This window comes from Pseudopodoces humilis, chromosome 11 (assembly GCF_049639895.1).
Source record: "Pseudopodoces humilis isolate 2021_Gansu_Grassland_sample_001 chromosome 11, ASM4963989v1, whole genome shotgun sequence".
Taxonomy (NCBI): domain Eukaryota; kingdom Metazoa; phylum Chordata; class Aves; order Passeriformes; family Paridae; genus Pseudopodoces; species Pseudopodoces humilis.
Window position 1 is genome coordinate 23,996,208 of NC_142210.1, and position 20,118 is coordinate 24,016,325.

Sequence of the window (20,118 nt, forward strand, 5' to 3'; positions counted from 1 at the left end):
AGGAACCACATTTTGGACACAAAGGATCAGATCTTGTTTTATTTGGCAGGAGCTATTGGTTTAAATCTTTAAGTTATGAGAGGAAGATGGTTTCTCTGCAAAATGTGTTGAAAATTCAGGGAGTTGGTTTCTGGAGCAGGAGGTTCTCAGGTTAAGGGAGGATGTTGGAGGGAAAACAAAACAGATACCAGATATTATCAGATAACCCTGATACCACCCAAAAAAGCCCAAAACAACCTCCCCACAAACAAACCCAAACCAACAAAACCCCCAAAACACAGAGAAACTGAGGAAATGAAAACTTAGTGAGGATTGTTTGGGAACAGGACAAGACAACACGAGCAGAGTGAGAAAGAGATGAAAATAGAGACATTTCCTTCAAATGGAAACATTTGAGAGAGCAAAGAATCATTAATTCAGACACTGGAACAAACCAGTGATGTGGTGTCCTCTGCTCCTAATGGAAAAATCTCTGGCTAATGAGTAATTTCCTAATTGTAGGGTGTTGAAAAGCTTTGCTTAGGGAAGCAACATCAGGACAAACATCAGGTGAGCCTGGGCCTGGCAGCTCTTGCCTCAACAGGTTTGGTAAACTCGAGGATTTTCCAATCCAACATTCTACAGTTTCACACTTATTTATACAAAGAATTCTACAAATCTAGCAAACAAAACCTTGCCTGCCAAGCCATTTCCACATCACTGCTGGTGTTAATTAATTTAAATATCGTTTCTTGTGAGGTGCTGCCTCCTTTTTTCCCCTTCCTGGTTTCCCTCAGCTCCCGAGTGTGTGCTGCTGCTTAGTTCTGCTGCCGTAGTGAAATGAGGTTCTGCTGGGAGCCTGTTCCCCTTCCAAAGCCCTGTGCTCCTCTGGGGTGCAGCATTAATGATATAAAGCTTATTCAGCAGGTGTTTTAGGGTTTTTAGGGCCTTTCTGAGGCGTTTCTCCGTAGCCAGGAGGAGAAGCTCACGAGCAAGGCGTGAGCACTTTGTAGAGCAGGTACTGCTTCTCTCCCGTGTAGCTCAGCACAAATCCCCGTGTTCATTTTCACTGCTATGGATTAGCTGGTTTCATTAGCAGCTTCAGAAGCTGGGTGATTAATATTAATAATCCCTGTTAGCCTATAGACTTAATTAGGGTGAGAAACAGCTGGATGCCGAGCTCCAGACGCGGTGTCTGCCCTGATCGCTGAGCTGTTAACTCGGGCAGCTGGGAGCGGCAGATCCTCTCGGTTACCCATCAATACCGCTCCTCCTTTCTGCTTCCAGGACCCTTTTAAAGGCTCCTGCCTCCTCCCCAGGCTCTGGCAGCGTGCTTGGAGCAGTCCCTGTAGCCGGGCAGGTTTTTTTCTGTGTGGAGTAGCCGGTTTTGCTCTCCTGGGTGAGTTTTCCTCACTGCTGCTCTCAGGGATGGAGCATGGAGGTTCCTTGGGCTGTCAGCAGCAGCTTGGTTCGTTTGTCCTGGCTCTCCTTAAAAGAACTCGAGCGAGCCGAATGCAGCTTTTGACCCCTCGGGGTATTGCAAAGTGGGGAAAACATGAATGTCAGGAGTGCAGAGCTGTTAAAGAGCTCCTCAGCTTGCAGAGCTGCAGCTCCAGTGGCACCGACCCAGCGCTCGATGTTGGGTTGGGTTCAGGGTCTGAAAGCCCCGCAGTTTTGCAGCTCAGTTAGCACAGTTCATAAACTACGCAGCTCAGTTAAGGAAACCCTCTCCGTGGAAAGCAAAGCCAGTGGGAGGAGATGCCTGAAGTAAGAAAATATGCGTTCAGTGGGGAAATGATGCAGGTGATTCATGAAAATGTTACCTGAGATGTGAAATGTGAATGTGTGGGGATGTAAAAACAAGGCTGGGTGTGTTTGAGTTTGTCCAAAGGGAGGCTGGGGTGACTTTATTTATTGCTTGTGAGTGTTTTGGAGACCTCTCTGAACCAGCAGTGGTTATAAAGAAATGAGTATGCAGAGTTTCCCTATTCGTGATAAACTTTATCAGCAGGATGGTGCAGCAGATGTTGGGTGTGTGATGCAAATGAGCCTTTGGAGCAGGGCAGCTGTTAATGAGCATTGCACGGGGCAATACCCACTGCAAACCCAAACAGCAGAACCAGGCCTGGGCAGTGTTCAGCTCCTCCAGGACCTGGCTCAGAATCCCAGAGTTTTATTCAGGGAAAAGCCCTTTGAATGTCAGCAGGGGCTGTGACTGTGGCTGGTACACGGTAACTGGAGAATTAGCAAGATTTGGTACGGAAATAAGGGAAACTTTACATGGTTCTCGAGGTGTTTGTGTCCTGGCTGATTCCATCACAGGCAGGGGAATGTTTCCTGCTTTTAAGAATATGAGTGGATTAGGAGAACATTCATGTCCTGCTTGGCCAGCCTTGGAGTGCATGTATTTAAAGGCCATTAATAAGTGGTGCCCTGTCCTGGATCTGTCCCCTGCCAAGGCCACCCCAGCACAGAGCAGGATTTGGAACTTTATTTATCCCATCCCAGACTTCAGCCTCAAACCCAGACAATTATTAGCCAAACTGAAACCCACTGGAGGTGTGATCTGTGAGTCCTGCACAGTTCTCCTTGGTTTTCCATGGCTGATTCCTGGCATGCAACAGGATTTTGGCACTGGGACAGGCTGCAGGGACATAAACCTGATTTTGCCATTAGCCTTTTATTATAGGATGGGAGTGGGTTCTTATGAATACCCGAAATTAAAGAGACTCCAGCCTGACTGTGAAATTCATAGAGCTATCAGCCCCCCCCTCTGTCATTATACAACAATTGTTAATTATTTACAAGCAAACTTCTGCAAGAACAGTATTGTAGCTGTCGGCATTGTCGTTATTAAAATTAAAACACTTTGTCTGGGTGGAAGATAACATGAGTCATTTTGGTGAAATGTAATGAATATGGAATATTCTGTTGCTTTTCCCCAATTAGTCGGAGGGAGAACAATAGCCTGTCTCTTCCCTAACAAGATGTTTGTTTTTAAAAATCTAACAAAATAAATATTTCCAGGGCTTTGCTGAAAAAGGGCGTCATTCATTGTAGCTGTTGTAATAAAAATCAAAACCAATTTATTTTTTTCCAGGATGCTGAAAAAACCTATTTTAATAAGGTAAATTCTCTTTATTCAGCTGGTGAAAGATGTGTGTGAACTTTTTTGCCTTATTACCACGATATCTTAGTTTGTCTTATTATTACAGCAAAGACTTTAAAGCTCATCTTGTTCCACCCCCTGCCATGAGCATCTTCCACTATCCCAGGTTGCTCCCAGCCCAGTCTAGCCTGGTGAATCCACAGTCTCTGGGTGATTTTGGCTGCTATTAGAAGTCAAAATTAGGTTCATGGTGAGCAAAGGAAGCTCTGAATTCCTGCTGTGCAATGAATAAAATCGTTATCAGATGCAGAAATAAAATCCAACCCCCAGTCTGGGCTCTCCTAGTCAGACCACCCTGCCCTGTGAAATTTATTATATTAAAATCTCTTGTTTAGAATTTCAGAGTGAGAACATTTCTGCCCTGCCATCATCTCACCAGGTTTTTTTACAGTCCCATAGAAGTGGGAAAGAAGCCAGCTGTGTTCCTGTCCTTCCTGAGCTAAAAGGAAGATGTAGGAAACACACAATTGGATTTCCCTTAAAGAACAACAACAACAACAACTTTAACATCGTTAAAAGAATGTGTTCACCCCCCATTAATTTTGTATTTGATTGCCCAGGCTGTGGAGCAAAAAAGCCATTAGGAGGAATTGCCATCAAAACTGAGGACCTCTGTGACTGCCTGTGTATTCTAGGGAGCAGATGTTTTAAAAAAACTATAATTTATAAACTCCTTCATTATTAGAGAAGCCCTAACAAGAGTTGTACTAATGTTTCTCCTCATTATCTTTGGGCAAACAGGCTTTCCTTTCTCCCAGCAGCTTCCCAAGGGTGCTTGACCTTACACTTGGCTGTTCCCAGTTGGTTCCTTTGATATTTCTTTGGCTGCTATTAGAAAAATGTCCTTGCTGGGACACTCCCTGTGGGGGTTTGCCCCTGTGCTCTCCCAGGAGAGGAGGACACAGCCAGGCTCGGTTCCACGGGGTCGGTTTTAGTTAAGCTTGGCTTGGTGGGAACCCAGAATTCATTTGTCAGAGGGAAGTTAAGGGGGAAAGGATGGACATGCTGGATGGGGAAGGATCAGGTGCGTGTGGAATGCCTCTGGAATGCTTTGGAGATGATTTCTGTTACAGCTGCCAAGCTCTGGAGGTGCTCAGGAAGGTCCTGGGCACGGGTCCCACCTGGGCAGGTCCCTTGGGAAGGGCTGGCTGAGGTTCAGGAGCTGCTGAGATGCCACAAGTGTCAGCTGAAAGGCTGCATTTCCTCAGTGTCCTGCTCTGCCCTGACTTTTCCTTTGGATCCAGTTCCTCCAGAGGCACTGGCAGGCTCCAGCCTTCCAGAAGAGGCCCCACAAGTAATATTAACTTCTGCAATTTCCTTGTTACTCTTAAGCAGGTTATTAATTAACTGAATGTAACCACTGGCTGTTGATAAATCCTTTTAACGAATTCAAATTCCGTATCGAGCTGGGAGCACTTTCACTCGAGCTGCTGCCCGAGTTAAGCTGGGTGAGGAATTATTCCTGATGTGTTTTCCAGCACCGGGGTTGGGGCAGAGGGAGAGAAGATATTTGTTTGCTTGATTCCACATGACAACTCCAGGGTAACTGAATAGCCGGTACGGTCGGGTTGACAGGGCTGAGCAGCCTCGCTCACATACCAGAGCCAGGGGGATGGAAGGGGCACTGGCAGCTGGGATGGAGCCCATCCCAATTTCTCTAAAGAGCCTCAATTTGCCATCAATTATTCATGTTTCTTCCGAGGTCTCGCTTCTGAGAGGTATGAATAACTTAAATATGTGTTCATGTAACAGTTTGAATAATGAATAAATTACTGGGAGGAGGGGAGTTGAGGAGCAGGGCTGGGTGTTAAATAATGGAGGAGGATTTGGAGGGAGTGTGGTCGTTAACAGCGTGGCTGTGCCTGGCTTTCTCTGACTGCAGGAGCAGTGGGTATGAGATGTAGGAATGTATTACAGTGATGCCTGTGAGAGGTGCAGTGAGCTGGCTGGAGGTGCCAGGGAAGGGAAAAGCAGTGTTTGTGTGTGGGACATGAACCTGCAGCACCCCTGGATCCTCCTGGGGCTCAGCTGTCTCCTTCCCCTCCCTGTGCTTGGGGAAACTTTGTCCCTGGGCTCCAGCCTTGCTTTGGGGGAACCCTGGCACACCAGGGAGCTGCTGGTCCCATTAAATCACCAGCTGGAGAGACCCTGGGGTGGATTGCCAGGTACCTGGGAGGAACTTCAGGACATTCAGTGCTTGTCTGGTGACTGCTGCTTCAGGAGACTTTGAGGTTCAGTGATTTTTTTGCATTTATTTACTGCTCTAGTCCAATTTTCCCTGGCAGAGTGGCATTTTTCATGATAGGGTTCCTGTATTCTGACCCTCATGCTCTGCCCCATTTCCTCCTTCACTCTCTTTGGACAGAAATACCCATTATTCCCTTTGTAAAATTTTAAACCAGATTCTTTTTCTGTAACATCACTGCGGTTTTGAAGATAACTCACAGACCTAAAAGCTCATTAAGCAGCCCTTGAAAATGAGCAGCTTTTGACAGCATCATTGTGACAGTGATGGAATTGGTGTTTGTTATGAAGCCATTGATTCCATTTTAGCACTGTGTTGTTTAGTTTAGCCTAATATTTTGATATCACAGAGACATTTAAACATGGAATTCTTACAAATCTGCCTTGCTGATGTTAAAAATGCTAAGTCTTATGAAGTGTTATATAAAGTATCAGTGTGTGCTGAACCAGCTGCCAAATACGGTTTCTTCTGGATTGACAATCAGAGAAAACTGTCTTGACAGCACCCAGATAATCAAATAATTTATTTATATTAAAAAATTGATCAAGTTGTCTGTTTGCAGCAGTAGAAGCTCCTAAGTACATTCTTACTCCTCTGCAGCAGTGCCTTTGCACAGGCTGTGCAGCCAAAATTGCCTCAGTTCAGGCAGATTCTGCCCCATAAAGCTGCTGATTAAACCAGTTCATCACAGGGGAGAATATTCACAAATCTGGAAGGAGCCTGAACTGCCTTCCAGCCCTGGAATTCTGGTGGGAGAGATCTCTTAAAAGGCTCTGTAATTCCTGATTGTCCTGCAGTGGAGGGACAATGTGTCCATAGGGACTCAGGTTCCTCGTGTCCAAGAGCTGGATGCTGAGAGCCACTCAGCTCCCAGCACTCCAGCAAGGTGTTTCATTAGTAAAAACTAGTTTTAACCCCTCAAATTAATTTTAGGGGTTAAAATTAATTATTAAACTTCATAATTTATCATTTCATCGTCCGGTTCAGCTCAGCATCCATGGGGTTTCAAGGTATGTGAAGTGTGGAAACATGTCCTGACAGACAAAAAGAGAGAGGCTCATAGGAAACAATGGTTGTCTTGTGGGAAGATTTTAAATATATGCAGCTGATCCCATGGGAACTGCTGTAGTCTATTCACCCTGTGTGAAAATGATGCTGTCTCAATATAATCTTTAATCCTTTTCTTTCACTGAAAAATGTGAGAACTTTATTTCCAAGTTTTGAAAGAATGCTTAAGCATAAAAGTAAAGTAAATTTTGATTAGTGCAAGACAGAGGGGAAAGGTTCTCTGAAATATCTTGTAATATTCTGTTCATAAGTTGCATATGTGGATGTTCTTGGGAAATGTATCCAGGCTTTTTTTTTTCCCTGGGTCAGTGCAAGTGGGGAAAGGAAGTATCCAGCAGCAATATTGGCAATATTACAAACTTCTGTAACTCTTTGAGACAGAAATTCCACAAAATTTTTTCTTGTAAGATGGGGACAAATAATTTCAACAGAATGGAATTCTACATGAAATTTAGATTTTTTCTTTGAAGATTAGAATAATCTTCCTGCTATTCATGGAGAAGGAAACTAAAAATAAATATGCAGTTGTTGTAAATGTTTATCTGCAGAGCATGGAAATCCAAACCTGCTGTGTTTGGCCTTTAAGGGCCCAGGTCCTGAGGATTAAACCCTGTTTGGTGCAAACCAATCATTCCTGGAGGAGTCCTGAGGGGGATTTTACAGTCTGGAAAGGGAAAGAATCACTAACACTATTTTCCTTCTGTTTCCCCCCTTTCATCCAAGGCATCCAAAGCACTCTGTGTGATCCATGAGCTGAGCATGGCAACACAGCTGCGAGGTAAGGAAAGGGACTTTTGGTTTCCTTTTCAAGGTTACTCCAAGCTCTGGGCTCTGTTGTGCCCAAGATGACCACAATAAAACAGCTCCCAGTCCTTTAAAACGAGTCTCTCCAGTGCCAGGGAATTCCCAGATCACTTTCCTCTCCCATGGAATTTGCTGGACACTTTAAGTTATATTTTTGAGCCAGATGCTCATTCTGTGCCTCTTAGATTTTTGAAGATTTCAGAAAATGAGCGTGGCTTTGTGCTGAGCAAAGAGCTTTGGCACCTGTGGTGGCTCAGCCCTCCCGTGGGGAATAAGAAATTCCCTGTGGGATTTGTGCTGCAGCATTTGGAGAGAATCATGGTGTGGTGCCCATGGAAAACTGGGATCCCAGAGGAGAGGGACTCTGGTAATTAACTGGATTTCCTTGGGAACCCTCCCTGGGCTGGGCTGGGAGCATCCCTGTCCTCGCTGCAGCTCCAGCAAGGGAGAAACCAGAAAATCCTCTAAAGGATTTACATGAACTCCTGAGCTCCCTGAAATTCCTTAACCAGAGTGAAGGCTTTCCTGGTGGATGTTGTGTAGCACAGAACTAGATAAAAACTAGATAAAAAATGTCACAGCACGATTGTTTGAAGGTTGTGTTTCTGTTTTCAGTGGGATAGCACCCAGAAAAACAAGCAACTGGATTTACTTTTCAAGTCTTTTGGAAGTTAAGGAAATTATTTTCTTGTAGAATTCCCTTCATTGTAAATATATATAAAAAAATTATCCTCTCCCTTCCTCTTTGGTTTAAAAGAGATTTTTTTTCCTGTCCTTCTAATGTCATTCTGCAGAAGCTGAGCTCCTGATGAAACTGCAAGGCTCAGCCTTTCAGCTCAAGTTCAATTGGCTTTTGGATGCCTGTAGGTCCAACTGCCCTTTTACATGGAATTTTTATTGTTAATCTTCTATTATTGGGGGAATTATTTTGCAAACACACCAATTGAGTAGCTTCAAGCTCTGAAACCTGTCAGGCTGGCTTTTATTCTGATTGCTTCTGATAAGGAGCTTTGGTAAGAATGCTGTGCCTGCAGCAAGTGGAGAGACTCCCCTTGGAGGGGAGCAGCTTCAAGGTCCCAGGGAAAGGGTGGCTCTTTCAGCTTGCCATGAAAAGGGAAAGGAGGTGTTGAAAATCAGATCAAACCTTGGAATCAATGTGGGACTGCACCAGAACCACTGCAAGTGGTTTGTGTTGTAAACCGAGGGGTTTTTCCTGCATAACAATGAAGTTTGTTCCAAGTGCTGGAGTTCCTGCTTTGTTCCCCACGTTGTTCTGGCTTTGGAAAGGTGCAAATTCCTGCTGTGAATCCCCTCTGATGCAGTGCCAGGGGGATCCAGGCAGGATGGACCAACTTTGCCTTTTCCACTCCTTCTGTGCATGGGGCACAAATACAGCAAGTGAGAAAACTGATGGGTGGTGTGGAGCCAAGCTGATGTAGATTCAAGGTGATGAGACACCTCAGGAACTACACCCTGAAGCAATTTTATTGCCCAGCTTGACCCTTTAAAAAAAGAAAATTTAAAAATGGCATTTTATAAGACACATAATTTGTTTTCCCTCTTGCTCAGTGCCTGCTGCCTATTAATCGCAAATCTTGTAGTGAGTGAGGAAATGCTTAAGGAACAATTCTCTTTAATGCTGATGCAAGGAAAGTATTTCCAGCACTGTTACACAATGGAAGCATTAAGGGGATTTGCTATAATTCCATTTCCAAGAGCTCACAATAAATAAATGCTTTTCTGCATTATCCTGGGTGTTGTCTATAAAAACTCACATCAAATTCTCTGTTCAGGTAGAGCTCAGGACCTCTGAGAAGCTCCTGTGCAGGAGCACACCCAGGGGAGGATCACTTGCAGAAGGCCAGTGATATTCCCAAGGGTCAGGGAATATCCTGAGCTGGAAGGGAGCCGGGAGGATGATGAAGCTCAGCCTCTGCAGAAGGGGCTGCTGTGTTTCAGAAAGGGAGGGCTCAGCAGACCTTCCTTCCTGGAGCACTTTTCTGCCTGATGTGGGCACATTTTGTTGTGCTGCTCCTGAGGCTCGTGTTAAAAGCCAAGGCAAACCTCAGACCCTCTTTTGTGCTGGTGTAAAGTCTGCAGAACGACAGCATTTATTCCTTTGGCCAGGAAATCTCCTCTCCAGCGAGGCTGCTCACTTGTTCTCTTTCTTTCAAGCAGTGTGAGTTTACTGAGGGCTGTTTCCCCTCCTTCCCAGGGAAGGATAGCTTTCCACTAACACAGAGAGTTCTGTTTCCTCTATTAAAAACAACTTCCCTCAAGTGGAGCAGGCTTTGTGTTTTGCCCTGGAAACAGAGCAGCTCATTCAGAGATAAGGCCTCCCTGCATTTGGGTTCCTGCAGTCACCTGACGGAGCCATGGGTAACTTTTAGGCTGCTTTATTCTGCATTCCTGGGATGCCTTCCCCGTGGTACCACAATTTCCAGCTGCGGGATCCCTGCCTGTTCTGCTGGCCCTGGATGCTGCCCGGGGGAAGAGGAGGAAAGGGGCAGCTTTGTCCCCAGAGCACCTGGCCCCATCCCTAAGGATGGCCTGGGGGGATCCCGAGCAGGTAAAAAAATCTGTCTGGGGCTTTCTGAACTTTTGTTTTTAGTCTTGGGATGGCTGAGTGTGAGTAGGGTGAGAGAATCTGAGTTCCCACCACCCCTGTGGTTCAGGTGGGCGATTTGTGCCTCGGGATTTGCAATCTCAGCTCCTTTCTGCTTCTGCCTGATGGAATTTGGAGTGTTGATAGAGTCGGGGAAATTAAAACAGCGCCATTAACAAGTGTAATGTGCTGCCTATTACAATGGAGATCGTTCCAAGGAGTTCCAGAATGTTCTCAGTGCTCTGCCTTGGTTTTTCTCCTCCTGTGGATGCCCCAACCTTGGCAATGATCAAAGCCAGGCTGGGAAAGGCCTTGGGCACCTGGGCTGGTGGGAGGTGGCCCTGCCTATGCCAGGGGGTTGGGACTGGATGGGCTCAAAGGTCCCTCCCAACCCTTTAATGCTCTGTGATTCTATGATTAAATTTCACTTTTTTTTATATTTTCCCCCTGAAAAAGAGAATAAAATAGGGATTAAGGGTACTCCATATCTAAACTAATAACTATAAGTGATATACCTTGTAGCTTTGTCAACTCCAGAGAAGAATCCAGAGGAGCTGACACCCAGAGTGAAGCCACGTGGGACCTAAGCAGAGCTTTAGGACTTCCCAAAGTGTGAGCCCTGCCTGGCTCAGCCTCTGCTCCGTTCCTCAGCCAAGGCTTTGTTTTACAGGAGTTTAAAAGACCCTAGGGATCATTTTGGCAACAAAAGTGACAGTTTTTGTCTAAACAAAGCTTGTTGTCTTTTCAATCTTGCTAATAATGTTTTTCTGGAGTCAAGACACAACAACCCAGAAAACAAAGGAAGAGGCTTCACCCTCCTCCTCCTCCTGGAGCTCTTCTCCTGACCAGGGAGAGGGGTTTGGAACCCTCAGCAGCTGGTCCAGGCACCAGCCTGCTCAGGTAACGTGCAGAGAAAGGAAGAAAACCTTGGGTTCACTTATTATGGATTTTTTAATCTAATTTTAGGCTACTTAATAGAAATTCACACAGTTCATGATTGTGCCCAAGGATATCCCTGGCTTGGGGGGTCGTGTCTGACGCTTTCACACACGTTTAAAAATCTTTGCTAAACTGGAATATGTCAATCAATACATTTGCTGACTTTTCTTCATTTTTCTGTTTTTTTGTTATTGTTTTCTTTTAGGCTGGGGCCAAGGAAGCCTTGAAATACAGCCCAGATTTATCCTCCATATTAAACTGATCTGTCCTGGGCAGGATTGTTCCTGTTCTGTCCCCAGCTGAGCGCTGCATGCCCGTGGTGCCTGCAGAGGTGGCTGAGCAGGGCCATGCATCAGCTCTTCGGGCTGGTTCTGGCACAGAAGGACCTGTCCCGAGCAGGGGATCTCTTCTCCCTGGAGGATGCTGAGATTGAAGGAAGCCTCTCTGAAGCTCTTGAACAGATCAGAATCATTAGTTCAGCTGCAGTGAGTGAAACAGTGTCCTTAATAATTTATTTTTTTACAAGATTATATTGTATAAATAAGGGGGGGGGGGGGAATATAAACAATTTACATTTCTGATAAGACTTGAAGAGCAAAGCATAATAATTCAAAATGTGCTGGCAAAATGCAGTTCCCACCAGCTTCAAAGATATTTCAAGTTCATCTTTACAATAGTTTTTTATTGAATAGTTATTTAAAGCAAATTAAAGATTATATGAGATTATAGGGGTCCATACCTTCCCAGTAATGAGAATTAAGACCTGTGGGATGACAAATTCCAGAGTTTTATCATGCTGAACATTTGTTGTAAAGGTGGACGTGGAAAAATGGACACTGGACTGTTACAAAAAGTTAATTTTGTGGGGTCCTGGCAATCCAGCTGACTGGCAGATGTGTTCTGCTGTGCCCCAGGACTACCAGAGCAATGACAACGACCAGGCCGTGGTGGAGATCTGCATCACCCGCATCACCACGGCCATCAGGGAGACTGCATCCATTGAAAAGCACGGGAAAGCCCTGGTGGCTCTCTGGGAATCGTGTCTGGAGCACAACCTGAAGCCCTCTGGAAAAGATGAGGATGCCCCACATGCCAAAATTGCATCTGACATCATGAGCTGTATCCTGCAGGTAGAGCTGGGCTGGAAGCAGCAGGGCTCTGCTCTCGTTGCCTGTTTGGTTTTAGTTGTTAAAAAGCTTTTGTAACTCTCCTTTTGGGTGGTTATGTTTAAAAGTAGGAGCCTGGGGAATTGCACTGTTCTGATTCCTCCTCTCTTGAGGTTGTTGGGGTAACTCACAGAATCCTGGGATGGTTTGGGGTGGAAGGACCTTAAAGCCCCTCTAGTGCCACCCCTGCCATGGCAGGGACACCTCCCACTGTCCCAGGGGCTCCAAACCCATCCAACCTGGCCTGGGACACTGCCAGGGATGAGGCAGCCACAGCTAAGTTACAAAATCACATTTGCTGCTCCCTAAAGCAGAGCTTTTATTGGCAAGTTCCTTTGCATTAAAAACAAAAAAAATAAAAGAGGTATAAAATGAGGTTTTCCAGCAGATGTGGGGGACAGTTGGAACAATAATGAATATCTGCCAGCTGGGCTGGATCTCAGACAGGTCTCTGTTGATATCAGCAGCAGGGAGGTCCCCAAGGTTTGCAACCATCACTGTATCACTTTATTGAAATCTGCTCTTCATTGTCACCTCCACATTTTCTAAGTGTGCCTTCCTGCCCTGATGTTTATCATGGAACAGATGAAACCTTTCTCCTTCCCTCTGAATTCAAACCTTTTTCTTAACTGAGGATTTTATCTTTATTGTAAGGAGGGGGGGGGTGGAGATAGAATTGTTCTTTGGAATTTTCTTAGATCTTTTAAATCCTAGTCAGAGCCAAGCCTTATCTTCCCGTTCTTTGTGTGGAGTAGCAGAGCAATAACTTGGAGCAGCACTTGGCTCCTGCTCTGTGGTGTCTCAGCCAAACATAACGAGGCATTATGTTGATTTAAACATGCTGCTGCAGAAAGCTCCATTTATTTGAAGAGCTTTTCTCATTAAAGATGCAGCTTTTGGTCATGTGGCAGCTGCCAGGATTATTTGTCTTGTCACCAAGGGGTGGCTGCAGCCCCTTCTTCTTCAGGGGTCTCTGGAAGGGAGTGTCCACTGCTTGGCAAGTCTCTGTTCCAAGGAAAAATCCTCAGAGCCCCTCAAACTCTGTGGAATAACAGATTTGGGATTTCTCAATCTGAATTTGTTCTATTCAGGGCTGCTCCAGAGTGAAGGTCCAGAAAGTCTGCTCTGCCTTCCTTTGCACTGCTCTGTTGCTGTCTGAAACATCTGGGTTCCAGGGGTTGCCTGGGATTTCAGCTGCTAATTAGACATAATCACATTGCAGGATTATTTTCAGCAATGGGGATGTGCTCCAGTTTCAAAGAGCTGCTCAGAACTGAGTGGACAGGAGGGCACAGCGCTGGTTAAGGAGGCTCCAGAGGGAATGGGGAACACAAATGTGTCCTGCTCTGGGGATTGAGCAGCAATGGATGTGTGTGGTTTGTACACAAAGTTTTCTGTATAGACAATAGCAGAAAACCTTTTCTGACCTTGATTCAAAACCCCCAGTGCACACTCAGGGACCCTGAGATTCCAGAAGCTTGGAGGCACTTTAGGAAGAGGGGTTTGAACTCCTGAGAAATCTCAGTGTTCAGAGGAATTGGTTGGAGTTTCCCAGGGCAGCTGGGGCTGTCCCTGGATCCCTGGAAGTGTCCCAGGCCAGGCTGGATGGGTTTGGAGCAGCCTGGGACAGTGGGAGGTGTCCCTGCCATGGCAGGGGTGGCACTGGGTGAGCTTTAAGGACCTTTCCAACCCAAAACATTCTGAGATTCTGTGAATCTAAATAAAAAAAAAATTGAAATCTTAGCAATTACGGGATAATTAATGATCAATACTAAAGCTATTGCACTGGGAGCAAGTGGCCAGTGCAGTTACTGGGAGAGGCTGCTCCAAGGTGTTTCCTGTACTCTGGGGTGATGGATACAGCCAGGAAGCACCAAGCACAAAATGTCTTGTTAGAAATGTTAATATGTCCTTGGTGTGCTTCATATCTTATATATTTTATTTACATTGATTTATATTTATGCATCCCGTATTTTGTTAGTGCCCTTCTGCAGAAGACAAAGATGGGGCTATTCTTAACATTTCCTGCTGCAGTAGTTTTAAATTTCTGTATTTGCTCTTTCTTTGACTCCTGCCTTCAGTGCTGGTACCAAAACATGACCTTTCTTGACAAGTTTGTTGCTTTTTTCCCCCCTTGTTGCTCTGACTTTGGTTCCCCTACTCTGCCCAGCACAATATTAATATTTTTTCTCCCACGTTTTTGCAGAATTACAACCGGCCTCCAGTGATGGCCTTGGCTGTGCCAGTGGCAGTGAAGTTCCTGCAGAGGGGGAATAAGGAGCTGTGCAGGAACATGTCCAGTTACCTGTCCTTGGCTGCCATCGCCGAGGCAGAGCTGCTGGCTGAGCACACAGAAACCATCCTCAGGAGTGTCCTTCAAGGTAGGCCCAGCCCAGAGCTTGGCTTTAGTCCAGCTGTGTGACCAGAGCATGTATAGAACCATTCTCTTATAGAATCAATCAATCATTAGGGGTGGGAAAGACTCCAGGATCAATCCAACCATTAAACAAATCATATCAGCTGTATAAAGCAGACCTGTGGCAGTATCTATAAATGTGATCAAATGTATTAATCACATTCTAATAACAGACTTTCTCAAGGAATCTATGAATTTACTGCACCTCTGGAGGTTTTGGTATGGATTGGCTGACCCACAGGGCAGGAAATACATCTGTACTCATTAATATTCCTGCTAATGGACTCCAAATTATCAGCCCTGATGTGAGGCACCAGCCATGGAGCTCTTATCCTTCCTCCTTGTGTCACTGGCAAGGCTCCAAAAGAGAAATGGGGATGAAATTAATCCCATTCTGTGGTGAAATAGTCAGATGGAAGATATAAAAGCTTTGTAGTGGTTCTTTCATTTTGCCTACATTATTAGCTTTATATAGAACAATGTTGCTAATCTCTTTAAGTTTTATTTTTTGTGGTTTAAAAAGCCAAAAATATTCATTCCTCTATAAAAGGAACTCCAATTGAATTGGAGTAATAAAGTTCACAGTGTTTGTTGCAGTACAGTGCTACTGCAGTGGTAAAATCAGTGTTCTCCTTCGAGTAGGGGTAAGAGCAGCAAGTAGCAACAACTAATTATTAAAATAACATTGTTATGAAGGTATTAAGCCCTGAAATGAAACGTGTGCATCCCATATTTATAAATTTGTAAATTATTTTATAAATTTGTAAATTATTTTATAAATTTGTAAATTATTTTATAAATTTGTAAATTATTTTATCAATTTATTCTCTTCATACTTACTAATGTGCTAACATTATTCATTGCCACTTGTCACTGTGGGGTAGTTACAGAAAGAAATAATGAATATCTCCATGGTTTTGGGAAAAGTGATGCACACCCACGAGGGAAGGTTTCAGCACCGAGTTGTGCATTTATGTTCTTCCACCAGCAGATGTTGCTGTGGATATCAGGTTTGGGAATTCCAGCCTGGAAGGGGCCACTCGGAACAGGCAAAATGATTTGTTTTGCGTAGTGACTTAATTACAGCGCACATAATTGGTGCTTCAGGCATGAGAAGCTGGGTTTGCAGCAGGCTGAGGACTGAGAGCTGCCCTGAGAGGGTTTGCTGAAGGGAGGAGCAGGAGGTGAAGCTGCTGAGGATGAATTTCCAAGGCAGATTTTGGAGACAAAGCCGTGTTGTGGGGCTGAGCAGACAGGGCTCAGCCTCGTGGCACCAGGCTGAGCAAACTTTGGCCCTTTGCCTACAAATGATGGAGAGGAACTGGAGTTTTTCATTACTTGGGGCAAGGCTTTGGCTGCACAAGCAGGTTCTTATCTCAATAGCTAAAAAAGAGCCCTTCAGAGAGGGTTTGAGCGCTGTGCCCCAGCGAGCGTGGGCTCTGAACGGTGCTGACACCGTCCATCAGCACCGGGGTCACACGGATTTATTCCCATTCCCAGGGGACAGCAACAGCTCTGCTCTGAAATCAGAGAGTCCCTTGGCTGCTCCACCTTCCAGAGGAGCCCAGGCATCCTGTGCTGCTGGGCTGTGGCTCAGCCTCCCTCCTTCATCTGGGGTGGCAGTGCAGGATTGCGGAGGCTTTTTCATAATTGGAGCCCAAATTCCCCCAAAATGCTTTTTCCAAAGTGTTGACAAAGGAAAGCGGAGTTGGGTGAGGAAGGGAAGAGAGAAGTGTGCTGGGCTGTGGGAGAGCTTTGCTGGTCCTGGGAGGTGATGAGGGAAGAGGGAAGTTTTCCAGCTGAGTCAGTGAGGATGGAAAGCCTGGCTTTGAATTTGGTCCCGTGCCAAACCTGAGCTGAGATAGGAGAAGGCTCCTTCCAAGACAAAGCATTCCAGGTATGAGCTGCAGTAAGAGGAGCAGCCAGGAAGGATTTCTGGGGATCTTTCTGAGGATTTTCCTTTTCCTGCTGCATTTTGTGGACATTTGTTTTCACTTAACCGAGGGCACTGAGCAGAGGGAGGATTTGAGAGTGGTTTTGCCCTTGCACAATGATGGGACCCCGAGTGTTTCTGTAACTCTGAAGATCTGGGTTTTGGCTGCCAGAGATGATCAGAGGTAATATTTCACTGTTCTGTAGCTAAGGTTATTTGCAGATATTACTTAGTGAGGGATTTCTGTCAAGTTTATTGCCAAGCATGTATAACGTAGATACATTTTTATTGCAGGGTAAGAGAAGAAATTCCAGCAATCAGAGCAATTCTTTTTCCCTTAAATAAGCAATGCTGCCAAAACTTTGGAGCAGGTCATGTAACTTTAGGTATGGAGCCTTGAATGGCACAGGAAAGTGGAATTTACCTTTTTTTGCTACTTTTGTATCCAGGCAGCAAGGATCTGTCATGGTCAGGAGGAAGTGCAGCAGCAACATGTCAAGAAATTTGTCAAAGTGTTTTCTTAGGACATGTGCAGAGAATGAGAGAGACGGGGAAACAAGGGAATAGAGAAGAAGGATGGGCTGCTTCCAGGGGAAATAGGAATTGCTTTGAATAAGACATTCCTCACTGATAACTTGTTCAGAGGTTTCAACAGGTAGCAAGTAATGGTTCTTGTTGTAAATGGTTACATAGCTAGTGAGCAGGGTATTCATCATTCTCTGTGCTGTTTTCTACATGAAAATCAGCAGCAGCTCCTTGGCTCTCTGCAGCTGCTGCTGTGCTCTGTATCCAGCCCTGGGCTTTTAGGGGATTTGGGATAAGTTTGTGTGAGAGAGAAGAGAATCACTGGCACTGAGCAGCAATTTTATCTTGTACAAACCCCCTGAGGGCAGCAAACGAGTCCAAATGTACCTTAAAACCTGGCCCCAGAGGAACAGGATTGTGCCTGGGGTCTCTCAGCTCCTGTGAGATGTTGCTCTTTCTGTTTTCTCTATCAGCAGCTAAAACTGCAGGATACAAAACATGGAAAATCCCCACCTGGGACTTGGCTCAGAATTTTGGTTTATGAGAAGAATAGAGAGTTTTGGTCTAGTAAAGTATCTTTATTTACAAAACAACTTTACAAAAATAATTTCAATAAAATTATCACAAAGTCAATGTACAATATAATACAGCTGCATTCCCTCCCAATGTAACATCAGATTATGATGGGGAATATTATTTTTATATCAATCCTTGGCATAAATAATGCTTTAAACAAGGAACTAGCTTTCTTAGAGTCTACACATTACTAACAAGGATTAACAGACAACATATTTCTTGACTTGGGTGGTTCCTCTGTAAAATTCACATGAACACTGTAGAAGTCAAGGATTGGAGGAGCCTGGAATGGTTTGGGTTGGAAGGACCTTAAAGCTCATCCAGTGTCACCCTTGCCATGGCAGGGACACCTCCCACTGTCCCAGGCTGCTCCAAGCCCCAGTGTCCAGCCTGGCCTTGGGCACTGCCAGGGATCCAGGGACAGCCACAGCTGCTCTGTTTTGCAGAGCCAGGACAGATTTTCCTCAGCAGGGATTTGGCTGCTGAATGTCCACGGTGACCCTCCCTTTATACATCAGAAAACCCTGCCCTGGGGAGACAGGGCTGCCTGAGCCCAGGAACAGCTTTTCCAATGGCACACCCTGATGTGTGGATGTGTTTCCAGGCTTTTTCCAGGACAGCAGGCAGAGCTCAATCCCATCTCCACAGTTCCTCGTTCTGTGAACTTGCAGCGCTGATGTTCCATGGGGATTCCAGAGGCAGGGTCTCCTGCAGCTCTGGCTGGTGTAATGTTGATGTTCAGCTCTGTGAAATCCGTTCCCTGTGCAGACCCCGGGCTCTAGGACACGTACTGGGCTCCTCCGTAGGGCAGCACCTCCGTCACCCCCCAGCCCACCACGTTGCCCCGGGTGCCACAGGCGTCCCCCACGCCCTGAGCCGTCACCTCGGCGGGGCTGAGCACCCGGTCCCACAGGTTAAAGCCAGTCAGCTTCCCCGAGAAGGCCAGAGCTTCATCAAAGCCCCCTCCCACGCAGCAGCCGTTCTTCTCCTGCCCCAGCTGCAGGATGCCCCCGTCGGGGATGGTGTGAGCTCCGGCCACGTCCCAGGCGCTGGCTGCCAGCTGTCCCTGCGCCCACAGGGCTGCAGATCCGTTCTCCGAGCTCCAGGTGCCACAAAGGTGGAGCCACTTCCCTGGAATAACCACATTTCTGGCAGCTAACTTGTGCTGGGCACCCCCCACGGCGAGCACGGCCGAGTCCCGGCTCAGGTACAGCTGGATTTCATACGGGTTGAACTTGGTTCCGTAGGAGAAGACGATGGTTTTGTCCAAGGCCTCGGTCACCTTGAGCCAGATGCAGGCAGTGAAGGAGCTCAGGGTCATCCCAGAGGTGGGGTGGACACTCCCAAAGATCTTCCTGGAGCGCATGGGGAAGAGGATTGCGGTTTCACAGCCTGGAAAGGTTTAGAAGATTGTCAGGTAAATAAGAACCGGTTTATTTGTATGTGTGCAGTCGGGACCTTTGACTTTGCGTGGAATCATTAAGGTCAGGAAAGACCTCTGTGATCACCAAGATGTGGCTGCCCCACCCCTGGCAGTGCCCAAGGCCAGGCTGGACGAGGCTTGGAGCACCCTGGGATGGGGAAAGGTGTCCCTGCCATGGCAGGTGGGATTGGAACATGATGATTTTTAAGATCCCTTCACCCCAAACCATTCTGTAATTCTGTGAAGTGCCAGCCCAGCACCACCGTGTTCTAAACCAGGCCCTCAAGTGCCTCATGCACCCATTTTTGAGCACTTGCAGGGATGGGGACTCCATCTCTCCTCCGGGCAGCCTGTCCCAATGCCTGACCCAGTGCTCGCTTCCAGGCTTCCCAAAGGGAGCTGAGAGCTCAGCTCATCCAGTGGGATGCAGGAACTGACCCCAGGATGATCTGAAGGAGCTGTCAGAGCTGATGGAGGAATTGCTGGACACTGTGGCAAAGGATAACCCAGCTGCAGGAATCTCTTGGCTCTCCCCTGCCTGCACAGGGGGCACTGTACAGTCCTGTGACATCCAAAGGGATCCGAAGGGTTAACGCAGCCTGTCTGCCCTGCTGCTTCCTTTGGGGAGCTGGGCTGGATGGAGCACCACCTCCTGGGAGAGAGGGACCATTTCAGCTCTTGACATTGGCTAATTCTGCCAGGTAATGGGGTAACCCTCCCTCAGAACCACTGAATTGTTCTTTTATCCTCCATGTGTGGAGTGGTGAAAATCCCAAGAGTGCTGAGGAGGGGGTCAGGGATCCCCTCAAACATCAGGCTGGGACACTGTGCCGTGCCCAGGATGGAGGGAGGCTGTGCCAGGGATAAAGGGACATCAGGGCAAGCAGAAAATATTGGCAGGAACATGCTGAGATGGGCTTGCTTCTTTAATTTACACGACTCCCTTTGCTGGCCCTGCCTTTAGGAGTTTTTGGTCAGGAGCTTTCATGGGCACAGCTTAAATGGGGGAAATGATGAGACAAGTGATACTTTTAAACCAGCTCTTCTCTCGTGTCCAATTAATCAAAGTGTTGATAATAGAAATTAGATTAGTTAAATCCACTCACAGAAACTTGTGCAATTTGGGAAAGCAACTGGTGATCAGGAAAGCCAGGACATTTCTGGTGGTTTCTGGGCTGTTCCCTACTTGTACCTAAGTTAATATCCAAGGTGACAGGAGGGAACAAGCAGCCCCTTCTCCAATTAAGCTGCTTCATTTCCTGTTTAAAGA

General features: G+C 46.2%; 1 protein-coding gene across 4 annotated transcripts in view; it reads left to right on the forward strand.

The window, feature by feature from the left end:
- The first annotated feature begins 1,311 nt into the window (after positions 1 to 1,311).
- VEPH1 (ventricular zone expressed PH domain containing 1) overlaps positions 1,312 to 20,118 on the forward strand; it is a 57,261-nt gene continuing 38,454 nt past the window's right edge. Inside the window, exons 1-6 of one of the 4 annotated variants that reach the window (XM_088060806.1) lie at positions 1,312 to 1,378; positions 7,185 to 7,239; positions 11,015 to 11,294; positions 11,724 to 11,939; positions 14,182 to 14,356; positions 18,673 to 18,842. In XM_088060806.1, coding sequence (XP_087916932.1) covers positions 11,157 to 11,294; positions 11,724 to 11,939; positions 14,182 to 14,356; positions 18,673 to 18,842 — 699 coding nt within the window. In that variant the 5' untranslated portion in view covers positions 1,312 to 1,378; positions 7,185 to 7,239; positions 11,015 to 11,156. Of the gene's footprint in view, positions 1,379 to 4,560; positions 4,597 to 4,799; positions 4,867 to 7,184; positions 7,240 to 11,014; positions 11,295 to 11,723; positions 11,940 to 14,181; positions 14,357 to 18,672; positions 18,843 to 20,118 lie in introns of those variants that run through there. The other 3 variants (XM_088060807.1, XM_088060808.1, XM_005525133.2) reach the window with 3 other exon arrangements.